Raw genomic sequence first — 14,285 nt, forward strand, 5'->3', positions numbered from 1 at the left:
TCATTTTGAGAGTATGGCCACATTATCCTGTGGTTCTTTTAGACATGTCATGCACTACTGATTACCATATTCATACATCATCCTGTTATTACTGTAGTACAGTCAAAAACGAGGCAATGCCCAGTCATTTTTTTGTTACGGTTCTCAGAAGTCCCAGAAAGTAAGTAGCGCAACAGCGCCATCTAACGATCAAGAGAAATAATGCAGAAGAAACCCATCACGCATGACTGGTAATATTCATTTCCCCCTTTTTAATAGGTTCACAAAATACATGACAATATATAGGCTACATAAGGATCCCTGTACAGTTTATCTTCATCAGCTGTTCAATGTAGCCTAGTCAGATTACAAATGAACATGTTTTACACTTGAGGCACCTTGTGTATCCCATTGAAAGACACACAAATACTTGACAAGTTCAGAAAGGAAAAGCTAAAGGTATTCTAGTGAACTCGCGCGACGTTTCTGACGATTGGTTGACTTTATTTGGAGCCGCGCGTTAATTGTTCCAAAAATATTGCGTGTCTGGCAACATGTAAAAGTTTTTCTGTAATACTATTCAATACATATACAATACTTTACAATCCTAAAATAATGAATATGATCGTCGCTATATTACATGTAAAAACTGCCGTTAGAAGCTGTGCACGAATTCAAAACCCAAAAGCGCGGGAACTACGGCTGAGCCGTTACACACGTTCAGAGATCGCGCCATAAATACACAACAGCGCAATTTCAAGCATAAACTTTCACGTCGCTGCATTATAAACAGGACTATGGATGAAACAATGCAAACACATGAAAAAATACTAAAATCTGGAGAATAAATGATGGAAAGCAAATATTTCAGATTATGCTCACAATCTCTGTCTGATTGACAGTTCATCGGGTTCTGAATGGAATATCTGCCATATTTGTATGGAATACAGCAAGAGCAGGAAATGATGCACACGTGGAACAGGAAATAAGCACAGGTCAGTCTGATGTTGACCTCAAACTCTAATGAGATGCTCTACAGTGTTCTTCGCACAAAAAGAAAGAGGCCTCGGAAATATAAAGCATCACTCTGGAAATTCACGGGTGTTCGTGCAAAATACATCATCTGCTTGGAAAACATTCACTGTATGAGAAGATATGGAATTCGTGAACAAAATAATTTTAATGAATCTCTGAAAAATCCAAAATCCTCTTGAAAATGGATTGTGGCTATAAAAACAAAACAAAATGCAGATAAAAATATCGACTCTAACCTCGTTTCACGAAATCATCGAAACCTCCAAAAATGAGGTAGCTGGTACTTAGATGTTGGCTGATTTTTTAATAAATACGAATTATCCTTAAGGAAATATATAAATATGGTTGAGTAAAATAGCTTAACTTATGCACTTTGCAGTTTTTTTTCTCCAAAGTAAAAATGAAGGTAAATTTTCACGTGTACAAATGTAATATTTTAAGCAATACTATCATGTTTCTCAACATGAAATGGCATTCACAGTCCATTTTACTTCTAAATTTAATGACATTTTTGATCACTACTTGCATAGAACCTTTACACACACACACACTCACACTCACATTTCAAGAATTTCACAATCAAGCCATGTCCGAAACAACTAACTGGCCTAGAAGAACTACGTTAGCCTCCGCTGGTGCTCTAGTGTTTTGGGTTTGGTTAACATCGCCACAAATACTGTTCATGCAACCAGATGCACCGCTAATACATTAAAACCTTGTCAAACGCCACAGAATATGTGACTTTAAGGCTTCAGTCACTGCGGTAGAAAAATACTGTGTATTAATCTCAAATTCCGTTTGGGGGAATTATTTGAAATCACAGGAAATGTGATTTTTCATCATGCAAATAAAGCCTGTTTTAAGGAGGGAGAAAATGTGCTTGAAAATAAAGTCAATGGCCTAAACCATGTTCTCATGAAGTTCACCCAGTTTTTCTTCAATCTCACGACAGCAACGTTATTCTTCCAGCCACCTCAAGCTCCGCATACAATAAACTTTACTGCACTTCGCCCAAATATCTATATACATAAAGAGCTTTGTGTTTAAACTCAATCAAAACGAAGGCATCCCATCTGACTGATCGAGCCCTTAGTGTGTTGATTCATGTTAAACGCTGTAAAAACGCTTAATAAAAAAGCCTCTGAGTTCAAAACCAATAACCGTTTTGTCATAAACAACAAAAAAAGAAACACTGCACGCTCTCAAATGTTAGTCGCTGACAGGTGGAGGGTTTGCGATTTGTTGACGCCCTTTTCATTTTTTTTCATTTGTGATTTAGTTTCAGAGTCAGACGTTGCTGTCCTCGAGCAGCGGTTCGAAGTCCTCTTCGCTCCCCGGCAGCTGTGTGTTGGTGTGAGCGCCGGCCAGACTCGCGCTGCTCTTACGGGTTTGGCAGGGCGTCGCTGGGGGCGTGGGGTGGTCCGGGATGAAGAGAGCGACTACAAACGCTGCCACCACTGTGCAGGCACCCAGGAGGAACGGAGGACCGGGGATTAAGCTCTTCTACACAAAAAAAAAAAAAAACAGGCAGAAGGTGAGTGGCATTGGAGGAAGACAACACGGATTTATGACACCGTTTGAGCTTCTGACTGAGTATTTATTTAGATATATATGTAATACATATGTTAAATGAATATATCAAGTATTTTCCACAATGCAAGTAAAGTTTTTGATGAGCTAAGTTAATTTGCCACATGCAAGTAGTTTCAGTTTAAATAAATAAGTTTAGGCTTCTAATAAATGTCACTTTCCACTATGATTAATATTCGTTTTTTACTTAAATTTTTCATTCCTGTTCTGAATAACATTTATGATCTATGATAAGATTTTACTTATATGCTGATGTGAAATTATATATTTTTATATTTAAAAATTAATTTTTTTTTGTTTTGTGCAAATATGACAAATTTCGTTATATATAATATATAATTTTTACATGACATCATACAGCAAACATTTTGTACGAAATAAAGTATAGTGAATCTATAGTAAATATATTATATTTTTACACACACATAGACAGATATATACTGTGCAAAGCAAAATAATTTATATATATATATATATATATATATATATATATATATACACACACACACATATATATACATAATTTTTACATTTTTAACTTTCTGCTCTTAAAGTGATTAATTGAGATTTACATTTAGTCATTTAGCAGATGCTATTATCCAAAGAGACTTGAAATGAGGATGATAGAAGAAAAACATTTATTTTATTATTTTTATAATTATTGTTATTCATTTATTTGCTCTTAAGTGACCTCAAAAGTAACATTATCATTTATATACATTTTAAATAATTTCAACCAAAGTCATTGTAGCCAAATAGGTTCAAAAATTCTATTAGAAAATAAATATTTAAGCAGTAAAATTGCTGTGCGTGGAGTGCCTTTGAGTCATGATGCAAATGAATCACTGAATCAATATTTTGAACTGATTCACTAAACCAGGTTGAAACTGTATAGCAGCCAGACTGACACCTGTACCTCTGGTGAGGGCTGTAGTGGCATGGCGTAGTCGGGCTCGATGGAGGGGATCTCGCTCAACTCCACATTAAAGAGGAAGAAGACGAAGCCGTACAGCGCCGGACCCAAACCGTTACAGAGCCCACGGATCCCTGTTATCATGCCCTGAACCAGACCTGAGGTAACACAGCACACACACATGAAAACATGCTGTATAAATGCAACAAATTATTATTATTATTATTATTATTTAAATGCATCAGATTTTCACTTAGAAGCCAACATGAAATAAAAATGTGTACTTTCTGAAGTTCCTGTTTTTATAGTGCACAGATGTTTTTCTTCAATCCTTAAAGTTTGGAACAATTATAATCTTGAAAGTTGTCAGATATAAGAGTTTACCCTGTTTATCTGGATCTGCGCTGCATGACACTAAAGCGCTCACAGCAGGGAAGGTTATGCTGGACATCGCTGCCACCGCGCCTGCCGCCCACATCATCCTAAACAAATATAACATCAGCATAAACCACAATCGCTTCTGGACACGATGAACATCAAACAGAAGTGACTCACTCTTCTTAAACCAGATCATTCTTATATAATGCATGCATAAGCAGATCATTTCTCTTGATCTCGATGTGAACTCACCACGGCTCGGACCCCAAACCGTACCAGGCCAACTGGAAAATCTGGAAACCCAGACCCAGAAGAACCGTGTTCTTGTTCCCGATGGTCCTCATTAATAAAGTCAGAAACAGCGTCTGTAGGGAACATGAGAATTAATAATCACACTGCCCTGCAACATATTTGCTGAACAAATAGTCGTTTCATACTAATTTTGGGGTTCAAATTCCAAAAAAAGTTCATTTTGCTTGAGCACGTCACAAAATCTAATGCATTCTGTTGCATTTTTGTTTGCAATGGCCAAATTATTCTTCATTTTTAAATTAAGAACTTAAAAAGGGCAGAAAATCTTACATATATAGTCATGCATTAAATGTTGCATGCACTGCACTGCAAAAAAGACCAAAAAAAAAAAACATCTTCAATATATATTTTTAGTTTTTCCAGTAGAAACAGCTTTAAATCAGGGAACATTAACTTTAGATGCAAAAGGCAGATACTAAACCTGAGAAACTAAAAAGTGATTTCAAGCTGAAAACGAGAACCAATATCTGTCCATGGAGAATGAGAAGTTGTTTTACCTTTGAATTAAGTAGATATTTCTGAGCCCACTGGTAGATATTTATTAATTTTTATTTTATTTTGATAAATTTCTTAGAAAGCAAGACTGTGCTTCTGTTTTAATTTAAGAATCGTTACACATTTGCTCTGGAAAACAAGACAAATATACTCAGGAACAACAAGACTTGTTAGCAGCGTCATCAGAAGGTAGAATAAAAGATATTCCCATTATACTTAAGCTTTATTTATTTATTTATTTTTGTAAAATGAATCAAAAAGTAATGGATATCTGTAGGAATTTCTATTTTCAAACTTTGAAGTACTGCCAAATACAACTCATTGCGCTTCCTAGATATTTACATTTAAAGATCATCATGACAAATGATGTTCCCTATAATTTATTCATTAAACTTGTGTCTTAAAAGGTCTTAGATTTATCTTCATAAGATCTTCATCAGAATCCCTGCTGTGTAATTATCATTCCATTTCAACATGTATGACATTATGCATCTGATGATATCTGGGTTTAGTGGCCAGCAAATGAAAACATACGCATGTGTTTCCAGTGTTTTACTAAATCCAAACAGCTTTTGTGGGGGGAAAAGCATATTTATTCATAAACCTGTATTTATGTAAAGTTCTTTAACAATAAATGATATGAATATATTTTCCACTCTTTTGCAGATTTTAAGTTAAAATATGCATTTTAAATACTTATTTTTTAACATTAAAACCAAAACCTTAAAAAATCAACTGGTTTTGTTATTTTGATGAATGTATTAAAGCCTGATATACATATGCATCATTTAAAAAAAAATAATTCTTATTTTATCATAGTAAAATGTGATATTTATTTATTTATTTATTTATTTTTATAAATATATATATATATATATATATATATATATATATATATATATATATATATATATATATATATATATATATATATATTTGCACACGCACAGACAAAGACACATTACATTTATATTATTTTAATATTTCAACTTAGCATCATCATTTTAGGTAAAATTAAGCCTTTTTGCAAATCAGCAGCTATTTATTTTCCAACATGCAGGGAGCTGTTGTTGTTATTTTACTAAGCCATCATTTGCATTGCTGTATCACGGAGCAAAGCTGCTAGAATTCAACTTGCTTGTTGTGGGGCTAAAAATAAAACCCCTCCACTTAAATAAACCAGTTAACACCATGCTATCTGCTCATTAAAGTGCTGCCTATATTTCATTACATTTACCGCTGAACTTTTAAAGAAATTCGATTCAATTAGAAAGCGTTTGCGAGAGCCACTTTCACGAGACGCCTCGTCGGCTCAAAGACACAAGTAATAAGGCACAGCAATATATATATATTGCTTCAATTAAATACCTGCGCCAGGATTGAGAGGATTCCCACCACGCCGATGAACACCGCGATCGTTTTGGGTGAGAAGTTAATGACCTGAGAGACACAGAGAAAGAGCCACATCACCATCAGTCTGCACCAGCGCACCTCGATCCAATGAACTCCGTTATATCCAGTAATGATCCATCACTGAACTCAACTCAACACTCAGGATGCCACTAACAATCCAGCTGAACTTCCTGAGAAACCGACCAGTGTGTGAAATAGAGTACAGCTATTATAAATAAGAAATTCTAAAACTAAATAAATATATATTAGGAAAAATTATACTTTTATTCAATAAGGATGCATTCGTTTCATTGATTAACTTTAAATCAATACTGTTGTTTTGAGGTTCTATTCATCTGTGAAATAAAATAAAATGTATCAGTTTCCACAAATCATATTGTGGAAATGCTTCTTGAGTAGCAAATCAGGATATTAGAATGATTAAAAAAAAAAAAAAAGAGTATTGTACAACGTTATTTACTACAGTTTTTATTTTTAAATGTAATTTCAGAATATTACTCTCTTTAATTTTACTGTACTTTTAATTTTTTTTAAAAATGCAGCCTTGGTGACCATGAGACTTAAAAAAAACACATTTAGAATTAATGAAAAAGTATTTACTATGATATTTACTACAAGTTAGCACATTTTGTTGGTCATCATGCAGAAGCAATTTGAGTAGTATGGTAGTGTTTTTGTTTACTGATCCTACTTGTTTAGTTAATTAGAAGCATGCTGGTACTAAAAACCTTCCAGTCAGCAGACAGTGAAAAATGCAACATAAATAAAGCACCCTGCAGGATAAACCACTGATGAAAGTTTAATGGAAGCAGACAGCTGCTTTAAACAGGAACATTAAATATAGAACCTTTATATTTGTTCTTTAAAAAACAAAAATAAACCGCTTACCTGTCGCAGGTAGAGGAAAAAGCTGGAGTACTGGCCCGCCTCGGGCAGATAGGACAGAAACACTGTGATACAGATAAGCAGAACGGTCGTGTCCTGCCCGACCTTCCGCAAAGACTGCAAAGAAACACAAAAAGCATCAATAAAACATTCAGTAGCTCATAAAACCGAAATAAAAAAAAAATTGTATAGTAGTGTTTTATTTTAAGAATCGGTACGAAGCAGATAATTGTAAGCAGATGTAATTTTTTCCATTTAAACTACTGATATATTCCATCCTGATATATTTAAATCAGGATGGAATGAGAGGTAAAATTGAGGGCCATCAGAATAGCAGTGATATGAAAAGCCATGTTTCTGAATGACAGAACCTAGTGATGGCCATGTAGAGGGAGAAGAGAAGTGGTCCATGAACTGAGCCCTGAGGCACCCCAGTTTGTAAATGTTGCGACTTGGACACCTCACCTATCCAATCAATTATATCCTAATCAATTTTATATATATATATATATATATATATATATATATATATATATATATATATATATATACACATACATATATACACATACATATATATATATATATATATATATATATATATATATATATATATATATATATATATATATATATATATGTATGTTGAATATCTATTTTTTTTACATAACGTCGTCATAAAAATAAATAATTGTAAAAATCAATAAGATCTTATAAGTTCTTACAGCAAAAATTGCTTGATTTAAAAAAAAAAAAAACATGTTTCTCAAGTTATCTCCTTTTATGTTTCATAGTTTGTGAGGTCGTTGTAGCATAAAAATTTACAGTGGGTAACATACGTTTTTTTCTCAGAAAATATATTTCTGAAGGTGCTGTTGACATGGAATGTTCTTCAGATGTTGATAACAACCCAAGTAATCCATACATACAAAGAAAACAATACAAATAAATTCAGAAATTAAGTTCTGTGTAATAAAATGGAATGACCCAGGGAAAAAGTATTGAACACGCTTACTGAAATTAATTTAATACTTCATACAAAAGCCTTTTTTTTTAATGAAGGCTTCAAGATGCCTCCTGTATGGAGAAACTAGTCGCATACATTGCTCAGGTGTGATTTTGCCCCATTCTTTTACATTACATTACATTACATTTATGCATTTAGCACATGCTTTTATCCAAATTGACTTAAAGTGCATTCAGCCTATACAATTATAATTTTTTTTACCAGAATGTAAATGTATTCTTCCACACAAACAGTCTTTAAATCTTGAAGGTTCCATGGGCCTCTTCTATAAACACTAATCTTTAGAGCTTTCCATATATTTTCTATTAATTTCAAGTCAGATGATTGGCTGGCCATTCTAGCAGCTTTACTTTCTTTCACTGAAACCAATTGAGTTTCCTTGGAAATGTTTGGGATCATTGTCTCGCTGAAATGTCCACCCCTGTTTCATCTTCATCAACCTGGTGGATGGCAGCAGATTTTTATCAAGAATGTCTCAGTACATTTTTCCATTCATCCTTCCTTCAATTATATGAATTTTGCCAGTGCCACACCATGATGTTTTGGTGTGATGTGCCATCTAAGTGTATTATGGCCTCCAAAAAGCTCAATTTTTGTCTCACCAATAGATTCAGAAGTTTAGAAACCCTTCTTTAACCAATGCCATCGGTATGTTTTGCAACAATAAGGCTGTGAAGGTCTTGAGAAAGCTCTTTGCTTTTTCCCATCATGAAATGCTTCTTGTGTGACACGTTGGTAATGAGACACCTTTTTATAGCCCATCATTTGGGACCAAACCAGCTAATATTAATTTCCTCTGGCGAGGAGCAGGATTTCTTTCAACTTACTGATAGATTTCTGCTGGTGTCTTGGCTTTCTTCATGTGTTCATGTTCAATACTTCTCCCCTTTATTACACAGAACTTCTCATTCGTCTTATTTTCTTTGCACGTATGAATAACTTGGTTTGTTACTGACAACTGGTGAAAATTCCATGTCAACAGCATCTTCAGAAATATATTTACTGGGAATAATGGTGATGTGTTCGTCAAAATATTTCTTTCTAAAGCTACTATTTGTAATGTTTAAATGTCAAAAATAGCATTAAATAATCTTTTAAGTTACCTTTTCATAATGCTGACATATCATTATAACCAAATAAACCAAAAAAATTAATAAACAAGTGGAGAATGCTTCTAGAAATCCTTACAGCGAACGGGTCGGCCTGCTCCCAGGAGATGGGCGTCCCCCATGTGTTGAGCCTCATCTTGTCGGGCAGTGACTCTGGGACGGCCAGCAGGATGAAGCAGATATCAGCCAGAGCGATGACCGTCGCCAGCAACACCACCAGATTATCTCCGTAGCTGGCCGACAGGTACGCGCCGATGGCCGGACTGGTGACCAGACTCGCTGCGAACGTCGCCGAAACCTGGAGGTGTAAAGAAATATAATTCATCTATCCATCTGGGTCAAGGACACTGAATCCAGGTCATGCAGAAGAACTTTGGAAATAGAAATCTCCTAAAACAGCTTCACTGAGACTCTGAGATCTATCCAAGATGCTTTTTATATTTAATAAAAGAGCCACTTACGAGTCCGTACGCCGTACTCCTCTCACGCACATCCGTGACGTCTGCGATGTACGCAAAGATGACAGAGAAAGTGACGGAAAATGTGCCGGACACTGATATCATGGCAAAGTACCACCTGAAAACAAAATAAGAATATAAGATGAACTAAGACGTTGATTTGGAGCACCCTAAATATTTTTCCGATGAATTTCCGTAAACTTTTTTTGTATTGGATTATTGATTTATATATATATAATATATAAATATGTGTGTGTGTGTGTGTGTGTGTACAGTATATCAAGAACAAAGTAAATATTATACATATCATAATTAAAATATATAACTTTTATAATGATTTTATAAGTCAAACACTGTATGAAATATACATAATAAAATTATATAATGTTAATTTAAAAGTCAAAATATTTTGTATATAATATTATTATTATATATGAATTACTATATATATATATATATATATATATATATATATATATATATATATATATATATATATATATATACACACACACACACCCACACACATTTAGTTAGTTATTAGTAAAAAAAAAAAATTACAAATATTCCATTGCATGTTATACAATCATAACAATTTACATTCATCACAGTTTAAAAAGGTTCCTGATATTTTCATGTTTTCTCTGCAAGTCACATCATCTGGCCCAGTGTATTGCACTGTCAGAGGTCAGAGGTCACGTGAGGACAGTCTTACCATGGACTGAGTCTCATGAGCGGGATGGGCGCACACGTGAAGAACACGGTAACCAACAGAAACGATCGTCTGCCCCACACGTCTGACAGAGCGCCGATTAACGGAGCGCTCATAAACGACAGCAGACCCTGACGAACCAAAGCAGAAACATCAGCGAGACAATAAAACCAACACGCACCACCGAAACCAGTCCAAAATATCCCCATCACGTACCTTCACTCCCTGAATCAGGCCGTTTATTAAGAACGTGTGTTTGGGGAACGTTTCATGTAAAACCTACAAATGAAGAATTCACATTTCAATAGACAGATCAAATATAAAACAATTTATTTCTCAAAATTAAAGGTGCACTGATGTGTATTTTTCAATTTGCCTTCACAAATAACCAAAGACTACAGATGGCTATCAAGTGCTATTTAATGTATATATTATGATATATCATTTATTTATTAATATTTAGCTTTTATTTTCATTTTTTTGGTTTTCATTTCAATTTTCTGTGCTTTTGTCATTTTTATTAGTTTTTTTACTAAATTTTTATTTAGTGTTTCTATTTTTTTTTTTATTTATTATTGATTTCATGTCATATTTTTGGTCATTTAACTTATTTATTTTAGTTAACGGTCAAGGCAACGTTTAAAATTTGAAGTTACATTTTTGAAGTTTTTCTCATTTCTGAAGCAAGTTTTAGGAGCATGGGTTTCATCTAATATTTATATTTTATTTCAGCTTTATTTAAATTACCAAAGCATATTTTTAATTGTTTAGTTTTCAGTAATAATGCTAAAAACTAAGTGTGCTTTTGTCATTTCTATCATTCTGAAAATTAATTCTAAAAGCTTTATTTCAATTTAATTTAAGTACTTCAACTTCAACTTATTTTATTTCATTTCAATTAGCTGCAAAAACAAATAATTTTTTTTTTAAGGTTAAGGTTTTTTTACTTCAGTTTTATTTCAAATACTGGAAATAATTTTTATAGTTTACTTTTAGTTAATATAACACTGCAAACTGATGCTTTTGTCATTTTTATAATTATTTTTCATATTTCTATATAGATTTAAATTTATTTTTATTTAAGCTTAGGTTTTAGTAATTTGTGTACCTCTAACTTATTTTATTTCAGCTTATTTTATCCAATATTTATATTATTTCAGCTTTATCTAAAATACCATAAAAGGTATTTAATAGTTTTAGTTTACAGAATTCTTACATTTTATTCTTTTTTTTTTTTTTAAATGTTAAAGTTCAGTTCTTCATGAAATGTTCCAGAAATATTACAGAAACAAAACATCATAAAAATGTTCAGTCTCTCAAGATTGAATAGTGGACTTTAACCTTTCATGGACACCTTCTGGTGCCAAAAATTTAATATTGCATTTGTAATGACAGAAGTATTAATCCTGATAAACGTGAAACACAAACAGAACTGAGAATTAAAGTAACTCACAGTGAGCATCGGCGTGGTCAGGAGACCCCAGGCGAAAAACTCCAGGAAGATGACCACGACAGCATGATAGACGCTCGGCTTCCCGATGCCCTGCTGGACCTGCAGCATCACACACATAAACAGCTCTTTATTAATAATGCTATTCAGAATGCTGAATGCCAGACTCCTCGGCTTTCACTGGGACTCGTCTCATTGCTATTCCTCCGAGATGTTTAGACACAAAAGAGCAAAGAGATTGAGTCGTGCCAAACTCTGTTCACAGTCTAATGTCTCAAAGAATTCACTGTGATGCTTAATATGCCATCGCAAGAATGTCTAACGAATGAAAGAGTGAAGAATAATGTCATTTAATCTCATTTATACATGAAGCAGGAAACACAGAGACGGTATCTGGCTGAAAACAGGACACTTGTTATAGCAGTTATGTAATGGACAGCGTTTAACTCTCACTGAATCTTTCATGGATCTGTGAAGCTTTTTAAGGCTCTAGGAGCACTTCTTGTGTAATGTGATAGAAAAGTTTAATAATATAAACCAAACAAAAATGTAATATGCGAGTTGCATGCATGAATTGTCTTATAATTTTATTCAATTTTAATTATTTTAGTTGTTCTGGATGACTGTGTTTAGAAAAAGAGTAGAAAATTGCATTTTGTAAAAAATACATTCCAAAATCTTTTTTTTTTCTACATCCCAAAAAATTTAATTCATTATAAAATACATGCATTTATAATAAAAATATCAAATACACACTTGTGTGTATATATATATATATATATATATATATATATATATATATATATATATATATATATGTGTGTATATATATATATATATATATGTGTGTGTATATATATATATATATATATATATATATATATATATATATATATATATATATATATACACACACATATATATATATATATATATATGTATATATATATGTGTATATGTGTATATATATATATATATATATATATATATATATATATATATATATGTGTATATATATATATATATATATATATATATATATATATATATATATATGTGTGTGTATATATATATATATATATATATATATATATATGTGTGTGTATATATATATATATATATATATATATATATATATACACACACATATATATATATATATATATATATATATACACACATATATATATATATATATATATGTGTATATATATATATATATATATGTGTGTGTATATATATATATATATATATATATATATATACACACATATATATATATATATATATATATATATACACATATACATACAAAATAACTTATTTGATGCATAAATATATATTTAAATATGTAATGTATGTAACTTTAAATATAATTAAGATATTTATTTTATATTTTATAATAAATGCATGTATTCATTATTATATAGTTATTATACATGTATAACGTTATATATATGCATATATATATATATATTGATATATAGTGATATATATTGATATATATTTATAAATATATAACTAATATATATAAAAATATATATAAAATTATTAACAAAAACAATTTTTATTTAAAGATTTTACATAAAATAATAATTACGTTCACATATATAGCTGAGCAAACAATCAAATTTGTAAATACTTATTTGTAAATCCGTTAAATTTCTTACTGGAAGAATGAGTTCTGTCTGAAGCTCAACAGGAAGCGCTGATGACATCACAGACAGTAAGGAATGAATGAATGAATGAAGATTCCGGCGTCCCCATGACAACAGACTGCGCGCGCGCATCAGATCTAGGTGTTGTGTCCGCGCGCTCGCGTCAGTTACGTAATAACACACAGCAGCGCTCCATTACAGCATTAGCGTCACCTCACCCTGATAAAAATCATCGATATCGCACATGACACCTATCGATATTACACTATGAAAAATCATATAAAGAATTTGTTATATCGACAATTCGATCGCAGTTTTAAACAAATCCGAAATGATGTGATTTGTCAGATAACGTTGGCCGCTCGTGCACACGTATATAATACGATTAAAAAGACAAATATTTGCTCATGCACGCGTATTATAACGCAGCAAGCCATATAAACACATATTGTATCATTGTACATGTTTTACGCGAGTAACCGAAGCTAATATCAACAGAAAACACAATGAATGAATGAATGAATAGGTCTCAGAGGCGTGTTTGCGTCATGCGTGTTATTCTCACCGGAGTGTCATGCTTCATTATGATCCTCTTGACCAGCACAACTCGGCTGCTCTGTTTAGGGTCTTTCTCGCCCATCTTTTTCATCATCTCATCACATCTCACGTGAGGAACGTAAAATCCGTCCTGCTGCGTGCATATCTGCGCTCCTTCCAGCTTTAGTCGAGTACAGCCGTCCAACCGGCCAAAAAACACAAATCTGCGAGGTTCTGCTCGGTTATATTCATCCAGTAACAAGCAGCCCGTCCGGATGAAGTGGTGCCTCTGCTGTGAGTCTGTGCCGTGTGTTACGTGATCGCAGTGCGCAGA

General features: G+C 32.7%; 1 protein-coding gene across 1 annotated transcript; it reads right to left on the reverse strand.

Moving 5' to 3' along the window:
• Window positions 1–231: 231 nt before the first annotated feature.
• LOC127965871 (hippocampus abundant transcript 1 protein) lies at window positions 232–14,269 on the reverse strand. Its single transcript, XM_052566568.1, has 12 exons — window positions 13,980–14,269; window positions 11,760–11,858; window positions 10,523–10,585; window positions 10,310–10,437; window positions 9,598–9,712; window positions 9,216–9,434; window positions 7,004–7,117; window positions 6,071–6,142; window positions 4,148–4,260; window positions 3,902–3,999; window positions 3,521–3,675; window positions 232–2,517 (listed from the first exon to the last, which is right to left on the reverse strand). The coding sequence occupies exons 1-12, from the start codon at window positions 14,064–14,066 to the stop codon at window positions 2,302–2,304; spliced, it is 1,479 nt and encodes a 492-aa protein (XP_052422528.1). The 5' UTR covers window positions 14,067–14,269; the 3' UTR covers window positions 232–2,301.
• Window positions 14,270–14,285: the final 16 nt, after the last annotated feature.

This window comes from Carassius gibelio, chromosome B10 (genome assembly GCF_023724105.1).
Source record: "Carassius gibelio isolate Cgi1373 ecotype wild population from Czech Republic chromosome B10, carGib1.2-hapl.c, whole genome shotgun sequence".
Lineage (NCBI taxonomy): Eukaryota > Metazoa > Chordata > Actinopteri > Cypriniformes > Cyprinidae > Carassius > Carassius gibelio.